Raw genomic sequence first — 22,410 nt, 5'->3', positions numbered from 1 at the left:
TTTGTTTTATTGTGTAAAAGCGCCAAAACATTAAAAAAATACAGTAAGTGTAGTATCGCTGTAAACGTACTGACCCGAAGAATAACGCTGCCTGATCACTTTTACCACACGCAGAACGGCATAAAAAAAACCTCAAAAAACAATTCCTGAATTGTTTGTTTTTGTTAATTTTACCTCCCAAAAAACGGAATAGAAAGCGATTAAAAAATGTCACGTCCCCAAAAATGGTACCAATAAAAATGTCAACTCGTCTCGCAAAAAACAAGTCATCACATGACTCGGTCGGCCGAAATATGGAAAAATTATAGCTCTCAAAATATGGTGATGCAAAAACTAGATTTTGGAAAAAAAAGCGTCTTTTAGTGTGTGACAGCTGTCAGTCATAAAAACCCAATATAAATCTGGTATCTCTGTAATCGCACCGACCCGAAGAATAAAGTAATCTAATCAGTTATACCACACGATGAACAGTGTAAAAAATAAATAAAACCAATTCTTCACCTGCTACTGATTTGTTTATTATGTCTCCCAAAGATCCCAGTAAGGCTCTGCTCACATTTATCCTGCGCTCTGCGCTGAGCACTTACACCAGAGTTTCCATGTAAATCTCTGAAATACGTGATTCAGCCGGAACCCATAACGGAAGATTCGCTGTAATGAGGCAGATATAGGCCACTGTGGATGCCGTCTAGCCTGGGATCCCACGGTGTCATTTGTTTTAGGCGTGCATAAAAGTGCGGTTGGCCACAGTTTTGTGCACTTCTGAAAAAAAGGACACCGCTAAACAGAGGCCAGACGGAGTCCAGAGTAACTCTGCTGCCTCATTACAGTGAATGGATCCTGCAGGGGTTTCATCTGAATTACATCACTTGGAAATTTAGATGGAAACCCCGATGTAAGTGCTCAGCCTAGAGCGCCGGATAAATGTTACGTAAAATGTTCCCAATAAAAGCTTCAACTCAGTCCTCAAAAAAAGCTAGTCCCCACTCAGGTCCATCATCTGTTAAAAATATAAGGGACTTCCAAGTTACTGGTAGCAGAAAGGCTCTGGAAAAGCAAAATGGCCCTTGAACCCCAAAAGAAATTCAGAAAATTTTGCGCTCCCAAATCCAAATGCCTATTCTACAATAATTTGTTCTCCAATTGTCAAATAGCGCTCCGTCCCCCCCAGATCTCGCCGTATGGCTAAGTGGTACGATACAGCCACATATATTGGGTATTGACACTTTTAGACGAAATTGTGTGACACATTTCGGCACCATTTTTACCCATTGCCCTGTGTGAAAATGTAAAATCTGAGGGTAAAACATTTTTTTGTGGTAAAAATATAATTATGTTTTCTTCACTGCCCAATGGTATAAATTAAAAAATGCTCACTACTTCCCTAGATGAATTCCTTGAGAGGTGTAGTTTACAAAATGGGGTCACTTGTGGGGGTTTCTGCTGTTTCGGCATGTCAGCGACTCTTCAAATGTGACATGGTGTCTGCAACCTATCCCAGCCAACATAGCGGTCCTTTCTCTTCCGAACCCTGCCGTACACCAAAGCAGTGGTTTTCCCCCACATATGGGGTATCGGCGTACTCAGGAGAAATTGTACAACAAATTTCATGGTGCAATTTCTCCTGTTGCCCTTATGATAATGCAAAATTAGGGAATGAAATACATTTTTTGTGGGAAAAATGTGAAAATTTTATTTTTACGGCTCAATATTATAAACTTCTGTGAAGCAGTTGGGGGTGCAAGGTGCTCACCACACATCTAGAGAAGTTCCCTAAGGGGTCTAGTTTCCAAAATGGTGGCACTTGTGGGGGGTTTCCACTGTTTAGGCACATTAGGGGCTCCCCAAATGCGACATGGCGTCTGCTAATTATTCAAACAAATTTTACATTCAAAAAGTCAAATGGCGCTCCTTCCCTTTCAAACCCTGCCATGCGCCCAAACAGTAATTTGCCTCCACATATGGGGTATTGGCGTGTTCAGGAGAAATTGCACAACAAATTTCATGGTGCAATTTCTCCTGTTACCCTTATGATAATGCAAAATTAAGGGATGAAAAACGGTTCTGTGGGAAAAATGTGAAAATTTTATTTTTATAGCTCAATATTATAATCTTCTGTGAAGCACCTTGGGGTTCAAGGTGCTCACCACACATCTAGATAAGTTCCCTGAGGGGTCTAGTTTCCAAAATGGTGTCACTTGTGGGGGGTTTCCACTGTTTAGGCACATCAGGAGCTCTCCAAACGCAACATGGCGTCTGTTAATTATTCAGACAAATTTTACATTCAAAAAGTCTAATGGCGCTCCTTCCCTTCCGAACCCTGCAGTGCGCCCAAACAGTGGTTTTCCCTCACATATGGGGTATCAGCACGCTCAAGAGAAATTGCACAAAAAAATTTGGGGTCCATTTTTTCCTGTTACCCCTGTGAAAATAAAAAAAATTGGGTCTAAAGTAACATTTTTGTGAAAAAAGTTAAATGTTAATTTTTTTCTTCCACATTCCAAAAATTCCTGTGAAGCACCTGAAGGGTTGATAAAGTTCTTGAATGTGGTTTTGAGCACCTTGAGGGGTGCAGTTTTTAGAATGGTGTCACTTTTGGGTATTTTCTGTCATAAAGACCCCTCAAAGTGACTTCAAATAAGATGTGGTCCCTAAAAAAATGTTTTTGTAAATTTTGCTGGAAAAATGAGAAATCGCTGGTCAAATTTTAACCCTTATAGCTCCATAACAAAAAAAAATTTTGGTTCCAAAATTGTGCTGATGTAAAGTAGACATGTGGGAAATGTTATTTATTAACTATTTTGTGTGACATATCTCTCTGATTTAAGGGCAAGAAAATTCAAAGTTTGAAAATTGCAAAATTTTCAACATTTTCACCAAATTTCCGATTTTTTCACAAATAAACGCAAGTTATATGGAAGAAATTTTACCACTAACATGAAGTACAATATGTCATGAAAAAACAATCTGAGAATCAGGGGAATACGTTGAAGCGTTCCAGGGTAATTACTTCATAAAGTGACAGTGGTCAGAATTGAAAAAATTGGCCCGGTCACGAAGGCAAAAACAGGCTCTGGTGCGAAGTGGTTAAGGCTTAAATGAGACTGGTTCATAATGCGAAGCTGGAGCATCATTCAGCTGATCGACACGAGTATCCTTGGGTGTGAATATCTGGCAGTGATCTATGACAACCAGACTATTTTATAGTGGATCTGTCACCTAATAAGCTGCCATATGTAATGTATGGCTGCCTCCAGCGGATCATGTCACTATAGATTACATATGGCAGCGTATTAGGTGACAGCTCCACTATAAAATAGTCTGGTTGTCATAGATCACTGCCAGATATTCACACCCAAGGTAAATACTAGCAATTTTCAGCTTATCAAATTACCGCCATGTCATTAACCTCCAGTCTTCCTGTCCACCATGTACATAATGTGCTGCCATAAGGGGTAATTAAATATTATATACTTACACTGTGCAACTGTCAGCACCAAGTCCCTCTCTGCATGAAGATCTCGATGGAGTCGAGGGGGTCCAAAAAGTAAGTGACTGACTGCAGACAACCCTGAGCGCCGCACAGTGGGCTGGATCTTTTTCTGGGAATAGAAAGTATACACAGAATGAGGGAGAAAGATGGTAGATGTCGGGGAACCGACTGCCAAGACTCTCAGGTTGCTGGCAAGACTAAATGAACATGAGCAAGTTCAGGGAAAAGCTACCAGGATGTTGACCGGTCTGCAAACTATGTCCTACGAAGAACGGTTAAAAGATTTGGGAATGTTTAGCTTGCAAAAAAGAAGACAGAGGAGACTTAATAGCTGTCTACAAATATCTGAAGGGCTGTCACAGACAGTGTAGAGGGATTATCCTTATTCTCATTTGCACATGGAAACACAAGAAGCAATGGGATGAAACTGAAAGGGAGAAGATACAGATTAGATATTAGAAGATACTTTCTGATAGTGAGGGTGATTAATGAGAGGAACAGGCGGCCACGAGAGGTGGTGAGTTCTCCTTCAATGGAAGTCTTCACACAGAGGCTGGACAGACATCTGTCTGAGATGGTTTAGTGAATCCTGCATTGAACAGGGGGTTGGACACGATGACCGCGGAGGTCCCCTCCAACTCTAACATTCTATGAACATGGAGGAAAGCAATCCAGGTTGCCTTGTCCGGGGTCTATATCACATAGGAATACGAGGCCAGGACAAGGGCTTCACTGCTAGTTTTGCAAATCTACGCGCTGTCAAAGTATACATATATGTGGATTTCTCCCTATGGAAAATTATATTTCACATTTATCTGCCCACTTGTGCATTGCAGCCGTCTCCATACTGTAGCGTCGGCATCCCTGCCCTCTGCTAGGCAGGGACGCTGTTCCCCTCACCTCTCCGCTCCGAGCCCGGCGTCCTCCTCAGACTCTGCTGGCAGCGCGCGCTCCTTCCCGGCCACGGTGCTTAGGGAGCGGGCGCGCTCCCCCACTCTTAAAGGGGCCGCGCGTGCCGTCCTAAGGAGTCCCCGGCCAATGGCCGGAGGACTTCACCATATATAAGGCACCTCCTCCAAAATGGAGGTGCCCGAGCAATGTTGTTGCACTGTTCACTACTCTGCTTCAGCCCTCAGGTCCCGTTTCCAGTTACCTGCCAGTTTCCTGCCAGATTGCTGTCTGATTCCTGCCTGTTATCCGCTTACCTGCTTGCTAGCCTGAGGTCCGACGGTCTGCCTTCCGACACCTGTCAGTCTGTCTATGGACCAGCTTGCCCGCTCACCTGGGAGCGCTCATCTGCTACCTGTCTGCTAGCCTACCTGGAAGCTCCGCCGTCACGTGCTGTGACCACCTGCCAGTCCAGAGACTCTTGCCCGCTCACCTGGGAGTGCTCATCTGCTACCTGCCTGTTAACCTACCTGGAGGCTCCGCCGTCACATGCTGTGACCACCTGCTTATCCAGAGACTCGCCTGCTCACCTGGGAGCACACATCTGCCATCTGCCTGCTAGCCTACCTGGAGGCTCCGCCGTCACATGCTGTGACCACCTGCTTATCCAGAGACTCTCGCCTGCTCACCTGGGAGCACACATCTGCCTGCTAGCCTACCTGGAGGCTCAGCCGTCACAGGTCGTACCTACCCTTTACCCAGAGACTGTCCCGGTCACTTGCCGTGACCTCCTGCCCGTTCACCCAGAGACTGTCCCGGTCACTTGCTGTGACCTCCTGCCCGTTCACCCAGAGACTGTCCCGGTCACCTGCTGTGACTACCTGCCTGTCTTCCCTGGTCGCCACCCGCTTCCTTACAAGGACAGCCCCCTTGTATAAGTTGCTCAGAGGTTCCGCCTCCCAGACCCGTTACAGTTTGCTCGGGCCATGGAACCCGGTGGCACCCAAGCTCCCTCGCTCTCGGACCTTTGTCATGAACTGTCCCGTCAGAGGTCCCAACAGGAGTCCATCCTGAGTCACCTGCGGAATGTCAATTCTCGCCTGGACACTCTGACTGCTCCACCAGCAACCACCGCTAGTGTCTTGACTCGCAACCCGGCAGCTCCGCTGCCCACCAATACCATGGTATCCTGCTCCGGACCCCGGCTTTCTGCACCTCCTCGCTTCGGAGGCGACTCCGCTCTGGCTCGGGGCTTCATAAACCAGTGCACCCTGCACTTTGAACTCCTGTCCCACCAGTTTAACTCCGACCGGGCCAAAGTAGCCTTCATCATGTCCCATCTCACGGGGGAGGCACTGGCTTGGCTAAATCCTCTATGGGAGAGAGGAGACCCCCTGGTGTCCGACTTGCTTGCCTTTCTCACGGCTTTCCGGAAAGTCTTCGACGAACCCGGACGGAAGACCTCATCCGCATCGTCTCTGCTACGCCTCCGTCAGGGAAGTCTCACCGTGGGCCAATATGCCATACGGTTCCGCACCCTTGCCTCGGAGCTGGCCTGGGATAACGACGCTCTGGTATCTGTCTTCTGGGAGGGTCTGTCCGGCCGTATTAAAGATGAACTTGCCGGTCGAGACATTCCTACCACTCTCGATGACTTAATAACTCTTGCCACCCGGATTGACCTACGGTTCCAGGAGCGTGCCAAAGAGGTCACCCGTGAGAGGAGGTTTCCACGTCTAGCTCCTACCTTCCAGAAACCCGTCACTCTCTCCGTTTCTCCCCAGGTACACTCTCCTGAGCCTATGCAGGTCGACCAGACCAAGATGGTCAAAACCCGTCAGGACTTACGCCGTGCCGAGGGGAGCTGCTTCTACTGTGGCAGCAAGGAGCACCGGATCCGTACCTGCCCGGAGAGGTCGGGAAACGCCTGTGTCTAGGTTCGCTCAGAGAGGTCGACCTAGACAAGAATAAATCCTCTCCATCTCTGCTGCTGTCAGTCTCAATTATCTGCGGGGAGAACAGTTTTTTCGAACTAGCCCAACTTGACTCTGGAGCAGCCGGGAATCTTATTTCACAGTCCCTGGTAGAAAAACACCGCATTCCCACCAAACCTCTGGCTGTACCCTTATCTGTCGCTGCCGTGGATGGGGGCCTCTTACCACGTCCCATCCAACTCATCACCGAATCCATTACTCTGCAGGTGGGAATGCTGCATTCTGAGAGCATCTCTTTTCATGTTCTGCCTGGACTCTCTCACGCCCTCTTACTAGGCCTACCTTGGCTCCAGAGACATGCACCCGTGCTTGACTGGAAGACCGGAGAAGTCCTTCGTTGGGGACAGGACTGCCATAAGACTTGTTTGGTTCCCGTTCATCCCGTCCGTCCTTCTCCTACCCCAACTAATCTACCTGGACTTCCGATTCCTTATTGGTCATTTGCTGATGTCTTTAATAAAAAGGAGGCAGAGACATTACCCCCTCATAGACCATACGACTGTCCTATCGACCTGTTACCCGGTACTACGCCTCCTCGTGGGCGTATTTACCCATTGTCCGCTGCTGAGACCCGGTCGATGTCCGAATATATTGAGGAGAATCTGGCCCGGGGATTCATCCGGAAATCTACCTCCCCGGCGGGAGCAGGCTTCTTTTTCGTTAAAAAGAAGAACGGCTCTCTCCGTCCCTGTATAGACTATAGAGGCCTTAACCAGATCACGGTGAAGAATAAGTACCCCCTTCCGCTCATTCCGGAGTTATTTGATCGTCTGAGGGGGGCTAGAATCTTCACCAAACTGGACCTCCGTGGGGCGTACAACCTGGTCCGTATCCGTCAGGGGGATGAATGGAAGATTGCATTCAACACCCGGGACGGCCACTATGAATATCTGGTAATGCCCTTTGGTCTCTGTAATGCTCCTGCCATCTTTCAAGAGTTGGTCAATGACATCTTCCGGGACCTTCTCTACTCCTGCGTAGTGGTGTACCTGGACGACATCTTGGTCTTCTCTCCGGATCTCCAGACTCACCGGAGGGATGTTCGTCAGGTCCTGCTCAGGCTCAGGCAGAATCACCTCTTCGCTAAATATGAGAAGTGCCTCTTTGAGCAGACCTCGCTTCCGTTTTTGGGCTACATTATTTCTCAGACCGGCCTTCGAATGGATCCAGAGAAACTGTCTGCCATCGAGAAATGGCCTCGACCGGAGGGGTTGAAGGCTATTCAGCGGTTCTTGGGCTTCGCCAACTACTACCGCCTCTTCATACCGCACTTCTCTTCCCGGACTGCCCCAATTTCCGCGCTCACCCGTAAGGGCACTAATCCCAGAGAGTGGCCGCCCGAAGCAGAGGAGGCCTTTCTTTCCTTAAAACAGGCCTTCTCTTCCGCCCCGGTGCTGCATCGCCCGGACGGCAACAAGCAGTTCTTCCTGGAAGTTGACGCCTCCTCCTCTGGAGCCGGAGCGGTACTTACCCAAAAATCGTCTTCCGGGAGAATGGTAACTTGTGGCTTCTTCTCCAAACTCTTCTCCTCTTCTGAGCGCAACTATTCCATAGGAGACCGAGAGTTATTGGCCATCAAGCTGGCATTGGAGGAGTGGCGTTACCTGCTCGAGGGGGCTCTTCACCCGGTAATAATCTACACTGACCACAAGAACTTGGCTTACCTCCAGCATGCCCAGAGACTTAACCCGCGCCAAGCCCGGTGGTCCTTGTTTTTTGCTCGCTTTGATTTTGTTCTTCATTTTCGCCCGGCTGACAAAAACATCAAAGCAGACGCCTTGTCCCGATCCTTTCTGGTGTCCGATCTCGAGGAAGAACCCAAACATATCATCGATCCCGCCAGAGTAATGCAAGTGGCTCCCGTGAGTCTAAATCGTCTCCCTCCCGGTAAGACGTTTGTTTCAGTACCTGATCGGGAGAAGATCCTACACTGGTGCCATTCGTCTAAACTAGCTGGCCACGCCGGTCAGAAAAAGACCCTCCAGCTTATTACCCGGCACTACTGGTGGCCTACCCTGCACAAGGACGTAATAGACTTTGTTTCTGCCTGTGTGTCCTGCGCCCGCAACAAAGTCCCGAGACACCTGCCAGCCGGTCGCCTCCTTCCGCTTCCTGTGCCTGCTGCTCCCTGGCAGCATATTGCTATGGACTTCATAACTGATCTCCCCGTCTCTGCCGGTTGTACGGTCATTTGGGTGGTCGCTGACAGCTTTTCCAAGATGGCTCACTTTATTCCCCTGCCAGGCCTTCCGTCTGCACCCGAGCTGGCTAAAGACTTTATCCGCCACATCTTCCGTCTTCATGGCCTGCCCCTCCATATCGTGTCGGATCGTGGGGTACAGTTCACCTCACGTTTCTGGAGAGCCACTTGTAAATTGCTAGACGTCACCCTGGACTTCTCCTCCGCTTACCACCCACAGTCTAATGGTCAAGTGGAGCGGATCAATCAGATCCTGACCAGTTACCTCCGGCACTTCGTTAATGCCCACCATTCTGACTGGGTGGATCTCCTGCCATGGGCCGAATTCTCTTACAACAATCACGAGAGTGAATCTTCCTCCAAATCCCCGTTTTTTGTAGTCTTCGGTCAGCATCCTCGGATCCCATTTCCCGTCTCCACCTCGGTGGATAATCCGGCTGCGGAGTCTCTTGTTAACAAATTTTCCTCCTTGTGGGAGAGTACCCGGTCCGCACTCCTTCAGTCGTCCGAGCGTATGAAAAGACATGCTGACAAAAAACGTCTGGATCCTCCTCAATTCCGTCCAGGGGATAAGGTCTGGCTCTCGTCCAAGTATGTCCGGCTCAAGATTCCTTCCTATCAGTTAGGGCCTCGGTTCATCGGTCCTCTGGAGGTCATCAAACAGATCAACCCAGTGGCCTATAAATTGAAACTCCCGGCCAACTTGCGGATCCCTAACTCCTTCCATGTATCTCTCCTCAAACCCGTGGTACTTAACTCTTTTTCCAAGTCTACAGGTACGCCTCCTGCTCCGGTTTTCCGCTGAAAACGAGTTTGAGGTAGAGAACATTCTGGCCACAAAAAGGGTAAGAGGAAAGACCTTTTTTCTAGTAGATTGGAAGGGGTTTGGTCCTGAAGAGAGAACGTGGGAGCCCCGGGAGAACATCCATGCCCCTCTCATCCTTGCTAAATTTCTGTCTGGCCTAAAAAAGGGGGGGGCCTAAAGGGGGGGGTACTGTAGCGTCGGCATCCCTGCCCTCTGCTAGGCAGGGACGCTGTTCCCCTCACCTCTCCGCTCCGAGCCCGGCGTCCTCCTCCCGCTCTGCTGGCAGCGCGCGCTCCTTCCCGGCCACGGTGCTTAGGGAGCACGCGCGCGCGCGCTCCCCCCCTCTTAAAGGGGCCGCGCGCGCCGTCCTAAGGAGTCCCCGGCCAATGGCCGGAGGACTTCACCATATATAAGGCACCTCCTCCAAAATGGAGGTGCCCGAGCAATGTTGTTGCACTGTTCACTACTCTGCTTCAGCCCTCAGGTCCCGTTTCCAGTTACCTGCCAGTTTCCTGCCAGATTGCTGTCTGATTCCTGCCTGTTATCCGCTTACCTGCTTGCTAGCCTGAGGTCCGACGGTCTGCCTTCCGACACCTGTCAGTCTGTCTATGGACCAGCTTGCCCGCTCACCTGGGAGCGCTCATCTGCTACCTGTCTGCTAGCCTACCTGGAGGCTCCGCCGTCACGTGCTGTGACCACCTGCCAGTCCAGAGACTCTTGCCCGCTCACCTGGGAGCGCTCATCTGCTACCTGCCTGTTAGCCTACCTGGAGGCTCCGCCGTCACATGCTGTGACCACCTTCTTATCCAGAGACTCTCGCCTGCTCACCTGGGAGCACACATCTGCCATCTGCCTGCTAGCCTACCTGGAGGCTCAGCCGTCACAGGTCGCACCTACCCTTTACCCAGAGACTGTCCCGGTCACTTGCCGTGACCTCCTGCCCGTTCACCCAGAGACTGCCCCGGTCACTTGCTGTGACCTCCTGCCCGTTTACCCAGAGACTGTAGCGGTCACCTGCTGTGACTACCTGCCTGTCTTCCCTGGTCGCCACCCGCTTCCTTACAAGGACCGCCCCCTTGTATAAGTTGCTCAGAGGTTCCGCCTCCCAGACCCGTTACACATACCATGTATTCGGACAGGTCTGCTGTCTGGAAGTATTGCAGGGCTTCATTGAAAGATATCAAAGGCGTCTGTCCTGGAAGAACTCCCAGAAGTCCTGTATAGAGACACAGAAAATAGGGATATTTATGAGAAGTTACTGAGAAGAATGTGAGCGCTGCTTAAAGAGTAACCCAACCTTTATCTTTTATTTTTAGACATTTTGTAATCGGCTTAATCCCTGTGTCTTGCTGCTTTCATGCAGAAATTAGAAGCTGAAGTAAAGTGTACTTAATCACCTGCATAGGTCTGTCCTCTATATCTGGAGGACGCATCTCGTAATTATAAGTGCAGGTGGAGCAGGGTCTCCATAGTGCGCATGCGGTCTCTTTCTATATAGCAGTCACAGTGTGAGGACTGCAAGACCTGGGTCTGTACAGCGCTCTCATTGTTCTTCTCTATACACTCTTGTAAAAGAGAACATTAATATTATTTTGCATATGTAGCGCCAACATATTCCATATCGCTTTACATTCATTATCATTGCTGTCCCCATTGGGGCTCACAATCTAGATTCCCTATCAGTAGGTCTTTGTAGTGTGGGAGGAAACCAGAGAACCCGGAGGAAACCCACACAAACACGGGGAGAACATGCAAACTCCTTGCTGATGTTGTCCTTGGTGGGATTAGAACCCAGGACCCTAGAGCTGCAGAACATGCTACAGTATCTCTTGTCACCAGGCCACATACTGTCTGCTTTCCCCACACGCGCACTGGGCACCTCGCTCCTACACAGGGTCTCGGGGCACTTGTGGGGACGCTCCCCATGCATTCATAGTTGGGAGACCAGTACTCCAGAAATTGTGTACAGATCAATGCACTTGGCAGAGAACACTTTAGCACCTATTTTCTGCATGAAGGCAGCAAAATACCATAATTAACTCTTTTACACAAAGTATAGGAATTACATTTCTAGGTTAAAAATTAAAAATACATAAAAGTTTAGTTACTCTTTAAAGCCACCTTCACTAACAGCAATGCAGGCCATCATAAAATAATGTACAAGAGTGGTTTCTATCAGCAACACAACCGATGTCTCAGCTACACATGTGTGACCTGTAACACATCCATAACAAACCTACATACACCTCTATCACCAATAACCCCATATAGGCGAAGACTGGTCTGACGTATATACACATTTTATAATTATAGAACAAGTCCATTTGTCCATGATTTTTGGCTCATCTTAATGGGCCATGTCTATAAAGTATCGCATAAGAAAGGGGGCTACCCTATAAAGTCAAAGTCTGACCCTGCAGTATGACCAGGAATAAATGCCAAGCCAGAAACTCCTCCACAGGCTGCTGTCTCGGGGTGTTTGCCCCTCATCAGTGTAGAGCAGTCTGGCTGTCTGAGTGCGATGCTCTTGAGGCAACATGGCGGAAAAGTAGTGGCTCTTATTAAGAAGACCAGCTGAGCATGGTGTTTTTACGACCAGTGTTCCATGGGAGAAAAGTATGCAAATCAGCTCTCTCCCTGCATGAAATAAACTATCTTGCAAATGCTACCTAGGAGAAACAGCTACCCTATAGGATAATGTAGTGGCAAGATAGTTTATATTCTCCCATGTAGAAAATAGGAGCCTATAATATAAAAGCCTATAAGACTCGTAAGGCTATGTGCCCATGATGCAGAAATGAAGCAGAAAATTTCTGCAGCATTTCTGCATCTCCCTGGCAGAAAAAAACGCATGCAGATTGTGCATGCGTTTTTCCTGCAGGATACATGCGGATTCACATGTGTTTCCGCATGCGGACTGACAAGCACTTTCCAGGCGATAGCATCACTTGGAAAGTGCTTGACAACTAGGTCACACTGTATAAATCCATGCAAACAGCAAACAGCATGGATTTATACAGTGTGAACCGTAAAAATGAAAACAAATAAAGCTATACTCATCCCCGATGCCCCGGCGTGGCTGCAGCGCTGCTTCCTGGCTGGTTCCCGGCTGCCGGCATATCGCGAGACAGAGCGGTGAAGGGCCTGCGGTCACATGACTGTGACGTCACCGAAGGTCCTTCAGCGCTGCTGGCATTCAGAGAGAAGACGCCGGACAGGTGAATATAAACTTTGTTATTTTATTCTTTTTTTACAGGTACAATGGTACCCAGGTCTGGATGAGAGTCTCCTCTCCTCCAGAACTGGGTACCATCCGCACATAGAGACGCATAGAAGCCGCTTGTAAAAATGTACAGTCGCGGTTTCTGTGCGTCTCAATGCAAGTCAATGGCGGGAGTTCCGCTGCACTTCCGCAAAATTAAATGACATGCTGCGGATTTTTGTACGCAGCATAAACGCTGCGGAAAAATCCGCAGTATGTGCATAGAACATGCGGAATCCCCTTGGGGACCATGGGGTGCGGATTACCTAGTGTTTTACAAGCGTTTCCGCTGCGGAAATTCCGCAGCATAAACACTTGAAAAACGCTACGTGGGCACCCAGTCTAAAAACTATAAAAAGGCTTCTAAAGACTATCCTCTAAAGATTCCTATTATCATGCTATCCTTCTACTATCTCCTAAAAAGACCTCTAAAGACGACTATCCTCTAAAGCAGGGGTCTCAAACTCGGCTGGGTATATGGGCCGCACATGGAAAAAATTTGAATTTGGGGGGCAGCATTCTTTGCAGGTCAAAGTGACATTTTTAGTGATACCATTTTTTTTTTGTATACACCGTCTGAACATTTTTGCTGTGTTTATTTTATTTTTTTATAGCTTGGGTTGTTACGGATGTGGTGATAATAAATGTGCATATTTTTGTGTTTACTTTAGTTTATATATAAAACAGCATTTTTAGTACCAAAATATTTTTTCATGCTTTATTTTTATTTTTTAATTTTTACAATTTTGTTTCCTTCAGCTGGCCACATACAGTAATATTGTTTTACAATTAGCACCATATAGTAATAATGGCAAACATCTTGTACTAATGTGTCCCATCCTGGTGGTTCCCACCTTGTAGTAATATGCCCCATCCTGGTGGTCCCCACCTTGTAGTAATGTGCCCCATCCTGGTGATCCCCATCTTGTAGTAATATGCCCCATCCTGGTGGTCCCCATCTTGTAGTAATATGCCCCATCCTGGTGGTCCCCATCTTGTAGTAATATGCCCCATCCTGGTGGTCCCCATCTTGTAGTAATATGCCCCATCCTGGTGGTCCCCATCTTGTAGTAATATGCCCCATCCTGGTGGTCCCCATCTTGTAGTAATATGCCCCATCCCGGTGGTCCCCATCTTGCAGTAATGTGCCCCATCCCGGTCCTCGTCTTGGAGTAATGACTCCCATCTGGTAGTAACGCCCCATCCAGGTCCCCATCTTATAGAATTGTCCCCTGTGCTGTTCTTCATGTACATAAAAAAGGAAAAAAAAAAGATTATTCTCACCTGTCCTCCGTTCTCTCGGCGTCCTTTCTGCACATGCGGCCCGCAGGCACCACAGAGTCAAACCCCTTGACGATCCCGACCTGGTCCAGGAGGAGCCGCCGAGAGCAGCGCTGCATTGCCACACATAGACCGGCTCTCTGCACAGCATTTCCAATGCCAGGAACGGACCAATCAGAGGCCAGCAGCTGATATCTGCGCATGGCAGTGACGTCATACACCGCTGCGCTGGAACGCAGATATCAGCTGCTGGCCTCTGATTGGCCGGCGGCTGGCATTGGAAATGCGGTGCAGAGAGCCGGTCTATGTGCGGCAATGCAGCGCTGCTCTCGGCGGCTCCTCCTGGACCAGGTCGGGATCGTCAAGGGGTCTGTGCCTGCGGGCCACATAAAGCAGCCTCAGGGGCCGCATGCAGCCTGCGGGCCGCGTGTTTGAGACCTCTGCTCTAAAGACTATCCTCTAAAGATTTCTATTATCCTACTATCCTCTAAAAAGACCTCTAAAGACTATCCTATAAAGACTATAAAATAGGGGCTTATAAAACTCCTTATTCAGCTGGTCTCTTTAATTAGATCCAGTATTTTCCCCCTTTTATTGCGTCACACTCAGGCAGCCAGACTCTGCTCTAAACTGATGAGGTGCAAACACCCTGAAACATAGGTCTATAAATGAGTTTCTGCCTTGGCATTTATCCTTAGTCATGTTGCAAGTCTCGTTGAAAGGACGGACATTACCCACCTTTCCTAGCTGGTACTTGAAAGATATGGTCCATTTGAGTCAATAATCAGGGAATGAGCATTTGTAGGAACGCTTGTTCTCGACTATCAGCTCATCTATACAGGTCGGCAATTATCCAGTGGACAAGCAAAATATTTCTTCGTCGAATGCAATGATCTTTAAAATGACTTAAAAATCATCGTTCTCGACAGCACCTCGCCCAGTGTAAGCAGATGTGCTGCTGATAACATGATATTCTATGCCACAGAACGATCGTATCACCCACTTGGGATACTTATCTTTATAAACTATATCTGGCTATAGATGTAAATTTAAAGGGGTTTCCAGACACAGATTACTACAGCATCGTAAATCCTATTAGAAATAAAGATACTTCATAATTTACTTGCTGTTAAAATTCTGCTTTGTTCTCGAGCTGTTACATGTGGTAATGTGACCTCCAACTCTTTACTTCCTATTACAGTCCATTCAAAGCACAGAGTAGAGAGAATTTCTGTCTGTTCTTTGAACAGCTCAGCCAGCAGCTGTGCAAGTTTACAGTGACTGGGGATGTGCACAGGGAGGGAGAGGACACAGACATTGCAGGCTCAACACACAACAATTAATGTTGCCAAATTGAGACTTTAGCCAGAGGAGATAGTGTAGGGTGCTCCAGAGTTTTATATTTATTTCCCAGAGCAGCATTGCATGGCGAATAAGCCATCCAGAGCCGGTATGTCACTCTCCACAAGGAGAAACCTTACTCCTTAGATCTCAGTCTTAGCCTCTCACTTAGCCAAATCAGATCTCATACTTTGCACTGACGAGAGCAAATACCCTGAAACATCGTGTCTGCAAATTTAGATTCTGAGTTGACTTTTATCCTAAGTCATATTGCAAGACTAGTTAACGGGTCGATCGTGACTTGTAGGATTGATGCTTCCGACAGGTGGCACTATAGAATTCAAGTTCTCTTCCTCTCTGAAGAGGCAATTTGCATATATAACATTATAATAATTGACTGAATTATATGACTCCTTTCTACCCTGCAGAACATTGAGCCTTTGTGGTGCCAATGTCAGCACCTGGAACATTATTGACTACAGGAGAGTCTAAGGACAGTGTAACTTAGAAGTGTTAGGAGGAAGAAACTGTGTATGCAGCGATTTAGCCATCTTGAGACTATATAGGAGTCTCAGGATGGAGCTTTGTAGATTGAGTGAAAGGAAGTGAGAGGCTCTGCCTCTTGGGAAATGTAGTCTGAAGTCACAGAGGGAGAACTAGCCGGAAGTTCAGGATGTAAAAAATGAAAAAAAAAAAAAAAACTAACAGAAAAAATGGCTGCCGGGGGCTGAAGGGGAGATAAAAAAAAAACTAAGATAAAGGTTACAGGCGTGTTTGGGGATTTATTACAGGGGCAGTCATATTTTTTTTGCCCAGAAAACTCCTTTAAATGGGTTGTCCGTTCATTATATGTAATCACATATTTCTCCATTCATTGAATATTTGGTCGCTGGAGATAGCGGAGCACAGGCTCGGTTATGTCTGGCAGTCCCATAGACAATGAATAGAGTGGAGACTTGCTCCATTCAGACAGGGCCATGAAGAGCTCCATTCATGGCATCAGTCGGACCCTCAGTGAGCCGCATGGTATCACTGATCCTGCGGATAGGAGATAAAACATTGTCCCAATTTAGAAAGTTAATGATTCGGGTATCAGCTAGCAGTGCAGACTGGCCCAATAACAAGCACAAGTCAAAACTGGGGATATAGCCTTTATATGATCAGTGGGGCTTTGAAATCAACAGCTCATAAAACGTTTGTACATACCTGATTTTTTGCAGTACAACTCTAAGAAAGAAACCAAAAATGCAATTAGTCTTTACACTTAAAATGAGAAATATATATATTATATTTATTTCTTTTCCATGTCTTTATCAATATTAAAATATGCTAAACTCCTACAGTTTTCTCTAACTACTGAGCCTTATAATCGGCCGACACCTCCTGTTCTGTAAAGATCATTTATCAGCAGTCTCATCATCATCATCATCGGCAACACCTCTATATACAGGATCCACTATTCACAAAAGAGGATGTCACAGGGATGATCTGCCGCCGCAATCCGCACATGACCACTGCAGCTGATCACTGACCTCAGTGATCTTGTGCCATATACTGCCGACATTAGTGATTGTCATGAGTATATATGACTCGTCATTGCTGAGGGCAAGTGTTGCTTCTGATGTTATTTTTGCCTATTTTCCCCTCCGTGCCCATTGACCACATTTCCATCCGGTCTGATTATGACAATCATTGTGCAGGATGGTCATTATCAGCAATGTACTAAGCACTTCCATCCTACCTGGTACTTATACATGTACACAGAATAGCTATCTGGGCTAATATGGTCAGTATAGGGTTACCTATTGCAGAACGCACGCTCCTTCCATCACGGATCATAAGCAGATCCATATCGCCCCAGTACATACATTCTGGATCACACCTAAAACCAGGTCTTTCCAAAGCACAGACATCATTAATTCACATGATTGGGCCCTGACCTGTCTGTATGTTTTCCAAGGCGTCCCATTCCTGCTCCGCTCTGAGCAAATCTTCACTTTCTGCAAAAAAAATAAATAAATACATGAAAAATAATAATGTGGGAAGCAATAAAGGAGAGGGCTCCAAGGGACTTAGATCATGGCAACCAAGCCAATGAGCTGCTCCTAAAGCCAAGATGTGGTCATGTTGACTCTTCTTCCTGCATTACAAGGGACTTAGCAGTTTTCCTCCTGAGAATCATGTTTACTCTTGGTCCCAAGTGCACATTAAAGGGATGCCCTGAAGAAAGTGGTAAAGGAGGAGAAGCCATGAGGAGGTCACCCGTCGGATGGGACACGCTGCCCTATAAATTCATATAACACGATACAAGGAGGATGCAGATCGGAACGGACACATGTAATTATACTTTCCGCCAATATTAAATAAATGAACACCGAAAAGATGGGTTGGTGACTAGGACGAAGCTACGTACCCGGCTCCTTCTCAGGTTCCTCGCTCTTGCCCACCAGGGTCTGTAAGACACTGTTCTGTTTCACAGCAGAAATCTGAAAGATGGAAAATGGCGTATTAGATGTCAGATTGTAATAAAACATATAGGCCCCTACTTATAATAAAAAGCTCAGATGTGGTTTAGGGCCCCGGGGCCCCAGTGGAAAGCCTATACCTGGAATATTAATGGCTGTTATCGAGTCCAGCAACTGGTCTGGGAAAAGGAAGGAAGTGACCAGACTAGGACCGATCCATCATTCACTCTCATATGGTATAAGTGGCGTAACTACTTCCACTGTCACCCAAAATAGTCACCTATAGTGGATGCAACTTTTCAGCACCCGAGTAATGGATGCTGTACTGTTACTGCCTATAATACTGTCTGCTTGGGCAGAATCAGCAACGCAGAAGTGCAATATCTCTATACTATGGGAGGCATGATGAGACTTCGGGAGGATGGGCTGCGCTGGTGCCGCTCACTGATGTCCGGCTCGCAATTCCTGCTTCATTAACACCATTCCTCAAGGTATGCTCTGATTATCACTCTGGGCACTGTGGTCATTATACGTTGTTATTACTCACCTGTCCCAGCTCCATCGCCAGCCTTTGCTTCCTCTCTCTCCAGCACCAGGCTCCCTTGCCTCTCCTGTATGTCGGGTTACCATTGTAACCTGGGTCACACCTGTGATATCACTCCCCTAAGCATTTTTAGGCCACTTGAGTATTCAGCTAGCTCGGCGTACACTGGTTAGCACACGCTTGAACTCATTTGCCACTAGCTAAACAGCTGAGCTCGGCTACATGTATTCTAATGGGTCTCCTGGCAAACTCAACTTGCATGTTCGTATATTTGGCTCTGCTATTCCAAGATGCTGGTCCGCATACTCGGCTCTGCGGGTTCAAAGTGTCTTCAAGTTTACTTTGCTCTGTCATTCCACGACCAAGGTGCCGTCTGGGATACAAAATTTTACGTTCCATGCCTCAGGTGACGTCCAGCATACACCCAGCTCCACTGTTCCATGTGCCGGGCCAGCATACACCCGGCCCCACTGTTCCATGTGCCGGGCCAGCATACACCCGGCCCCACTGTTCCATGTGCCGGGCCAGCATACACCCGCGACCCCACTGTTCCATGTGCCGGGCCAGCATACACCCGGCCCCACTGTTCCATGTGCCGGGCCAGCATACACCCGGCCCCACTGTTCCATGTGCCGGGCCAGCATACACCCGGCCCCACTGTTCCATGTGCCGGGCCAGCATACACCCGGCCCCACTGTTCCATGTGCCGGGCCAGCATACACCCGGCTCCACTGTTCCATGTGCCGGGCCAGCATACACCCGGCTCCACTGTTCCATGTGCCGGGCCAGCATACACCCGGCCCCACTGTTCCATGTGCCGGGCCAGCATACACCCGGCCCCACTGTTCCATGTGTCGGGCCAGCATACACCCGGCCCCACTGTTCCATGTGCCGGGCCAGCATACACCCGGCCCCACTGTTCCATGTGCCGGGCCAGCATACACCCGGCCCCACTGTTCCATGTGCCGGGCCAGCATACACCCGGCCCCACTGTTCCATGTGCCGGGCCAGCATACACCCGGCCCCACTGTTCCATGTGCCGGGCCAGCATACACCCGGCTCCACTGTTCCATGTGCCGGGCCAGCATACACCCGGCTCCACTGTTCCATGTGCCGGGCCAGCATACACCCGGCTCCACTGTTCCATGTGCCGGGCCAGCATACACCCGGCTCCACTGTTCCATGTGCCGGGCCAGCATACACCCGGCTCCACTGTTCCATGTGCCGGGCCAGCATACACCCGGCTCCACTGTTCCATGTGCCGGGCCAGCATACACCTGGCTCCACTGTTCCATGTGCCGCCCAGTATACATCCGGCTCCACTGATCCATGTGCCGGCCAGCATACATCCGGCTCCACTGTTCCATGTGCCGCCCAGCATACATCCGGCTCCATTGTTCCATGTGCCGGGCCAGCATACACCCGGCTCCACTGATCCATGTGCCGCCCAGCATACATCCGGCTCCACTGATCCATGTGCCGGCCAGCATACATCCGGCTCCACTGATCCATGTGCCGCCCAGCATACATCCGGCTCCACTGTTCCATGTGCCGCCCAGTATACATCCGGCTCCACTGATCCATGTGCCGGCCAGCATACATCCGGCTCCACTGATCCATGTGCCGCCCAGCATACATCCGGCTCCATTGTTCCATGTGCCGGGCCAGCATACATCCGGCTCCACTGTTCCATGTGCCGCCCAGCATACATCCGGCTCCACTGTTCCATGTGCCACCCAGCATACATCCAGCTCCACTGTTCCATGCCATTTCTGGAACTAATCTGCATTCCAGCTCTGTTGTTCCAAGTGTCATCTGGCTTGACCAAACCTGTCGTACCTTGCTACGCCAACATCTCCAGTCTGTGGAACTCATCTGGGCCTATGGCTAAGAGAATCCACCACAACTGGTGAGCCATAACAGTACCATTGCGGCTGCCACGGGTACGAGCGGCACTGTGGCAGAAGCTTTGTGGCTTTGGGTTTAGATTTGCTGATACTTTGGCACTGGAGGAACTCTACCACAAATTGTGAATTTGGGGCACATGGTGCACACTAGAACGTGGTATCATATGGAATAGAATAATATGATGAACAAGCTATGAACCCTACTATACAGGAAATGGTTAACTCTGAGTCACATACAGAGGCAGTGGCCAACAACCACAGGTCTGTGTGTGTGGGTGAAAACATTAGAGGTCACATTGTAAAGAGAAGTCTGTATGGCAGAGTCTTGTTGACTTATGTGGCCGTCACACTTACTGGCATTGATTTGATGACTGGCAGGAAGTTGTTGTGGGATTGGTGAACATCAGGACCCACGGCCCAACCGTTCATTACCTGAAAAGAGGACAGAAAAAAAAAATTATATGTAGGGGATTGGTCACAAGATTCACAATACAATCAGCATACATTATTAAATAGGTCTCGTAAACATGATGAGGCTGGTGTACTTACTTTAACATTCCATATCAGAAATCCTGTATAATCCTGGTAATCACATGAGCATTTTATAAGTCCACCTATAGAGCGTGCGAGCTCATGTGTCCAAGTGTATTCGGTCTCTGACCATCCACCCAGCCTGACTGACAGCTGCAGCTTGTACTGAGCAGTATGAAATCTCAGCAGCAGCATGGAGGAGGGACACTGAGGAGCAGTCAGTCAGGCTAGGTGGGACGAAATGGATTTTAAACTTTCATAAAAGGAATAAACAGCCATTCTGACATGAATGCTCAAAGTAAATACACCGGTTTCATCAGGTCTAATAAAACTATTTTATTATGCATCCAGTTGTTATTGTGAAATCCGATGATAGACCCACTTTCAAACACAATGGAAGCTTATATAAGTGAAAATTCCCATATTCCCTCATAGAAGAAAAAATTAGCTATAAATCTCGCATATGGCTGCATGAAATATTGAGGCCTCATCAAAGCCTTAGCTACAATAAAGCATTACCCTAAATGTCACACAACGCAGCAACAATTCTATTATTTTTGGAGTTGAGTAACGTGTCACCCCCTACCTCATTCTCCATACTTCATCCTGATGTGGCATCAAAGTTGTCAGTGCAAATAAAGGGCTATTCTTGTTACAGTTGTGCAGGTTTCACGCTCCATCCTAATGCCATGGGAACCATTATGGACCACACTGGGCAATGGATGGAAGATGCCTGGGTGGGAGATATGAAAACAGTGTATACTCTATGTACAATCACAAGAGGTCCTGAGATAAGGAACTGTGCATAGATCTAATACACCGATAATATACTTATCCTTCTGATCGAGTGCATGCTACACTAAAATCCCCATACTAATATAATGATGGCATTATTAGTGAAGATGCCCCATTACTCACCCCACCATTGCCGGTTACCCCTGTTCCAACACTGTTTGGTCCCCCGCCAGTCTCCACTTCATAACCCAGTGATTGGCTGGCACACATCCCTCACTGCGGCAGTAAGTAGAGACTGGCGGGGAACCGGGTAGCATCAGAATGAATACACCAGAGGATTGGCAAGTATTATTTCTTATACTTTTTTAAAACAAATTTTGTAAAATTTTTACTTGACAGACAACACTTTTAAAAAGAACCTGTCATGTCCCCAGACTGCCCCAAACCACTACTCAAAAATGTAATCTTAATAGGTCTTTTAATTAAGCTACTTATGCTGCGATCTTTGAAGGATGCACTTGCAGAACAAGTCCAGCAGGGCGTTTCTTCCCCCAAACTTGTCCTGCCTCGGACCTTCTAAAGGCGCCTTCCTGGGTGTTATTGACAGCTTACATGTAATACTCGTTAGGGTATGACCATTATGCAGGCTGTCAATGACATGCAGGGTGGCTTGATTAGACCATCCAAGGCAGGACTAGTCCGAGGAAAGACACACCTTGCCAGACTAGTCGCACTTTATTAGCATATGCAACGCAGCAGGAATGGGGGTGGTATTCTCAAGTTATTGAAAGTGCTTTAATTAAACAGCATGAAAATAAGTTTGTAATAGATTTGCTTTTTATACCTGCTGTCACTCTCCTGCAATGATAGCTTTTATCTTACATAGTGTACAGCTGGTTTCCGTGAAAATCGGCCACTAGTGCCTACCCAGACCTTGGCGTGTGCAGTAGTTGCATTTCAGAAG

The 22,410-nt window shown here is 48.0% G+C and overlaps 1 protein-coding gene across 3 annotated transcripts in view; it reads right to left on the bottom strand.

Moving 5' to 3' along the window:
* Positions 1-22,410, bottom strand: part of ELMOD3 (ELMO domain containing 3) — a 63,412-nt gene that overhangs the window by 38,683 nt on the left and 2,319 nt on the right. For 2 of the 3 annotated variants that reach the window (XM_073653758.1, XM_073653756.1), the window contains exons 2-8: positions 21,298-21,444; positions 20,535-20,612; positions 17,678-17,750; positions 17,205-17,264; positions 16,471-16,491; positions 10,505-10,596; positions 3,479-3,602 (exon numbers count right to left, since the gene is read on the bottom strand). In XM_073653758.1, the coding sequence (XP_073509859.1) occupies positions 3,479-3,602; positions 10,505-10,596; positions 16,471-16,491; positions 17,205-17,264; positions 17,678-17,750; positions 20,535-20,612; positions 21,298-21,309 (460 nt within the window). In that variant the 5' untranslated portion in view covers positions 21,310-21,444. The remainder of the gene's footprint in view (positions 1-3,478; positions 3,603-10,504; positions 10,597-16,470; positions 16,492-17,204; positions 17,265-17,677; positions 17,751-20,534; positions 20,613-21,297; positions 21,445-22,410) is intronic. The other variant, XM_073653757.1, reaches the window with a different exon arrangement.

This window comes from Phyllobates terribilis, unplaced genomic scaffold, assembly GCF_046119375.1.
Source record: "Phyllobates terribilis strain yellow unplaced genomic scaffold, ASM4611937v1 Scaffold_11__3_contigs__length_659146591, whole genome shotgun sequence".
Classification (NCBI taxonomy): domain Eukaryota; kingdom Metazoa; phylum Chordata; class Amphibia; order Anura; family Dendrobatidae; genus Phyllobates; species Phyllobates terribilis.
The sequence above is the reverse complement of the archived record's forward strand: the minus strand, read 5'-3'. Positions and strand labels throughout refer to the sequence as shown.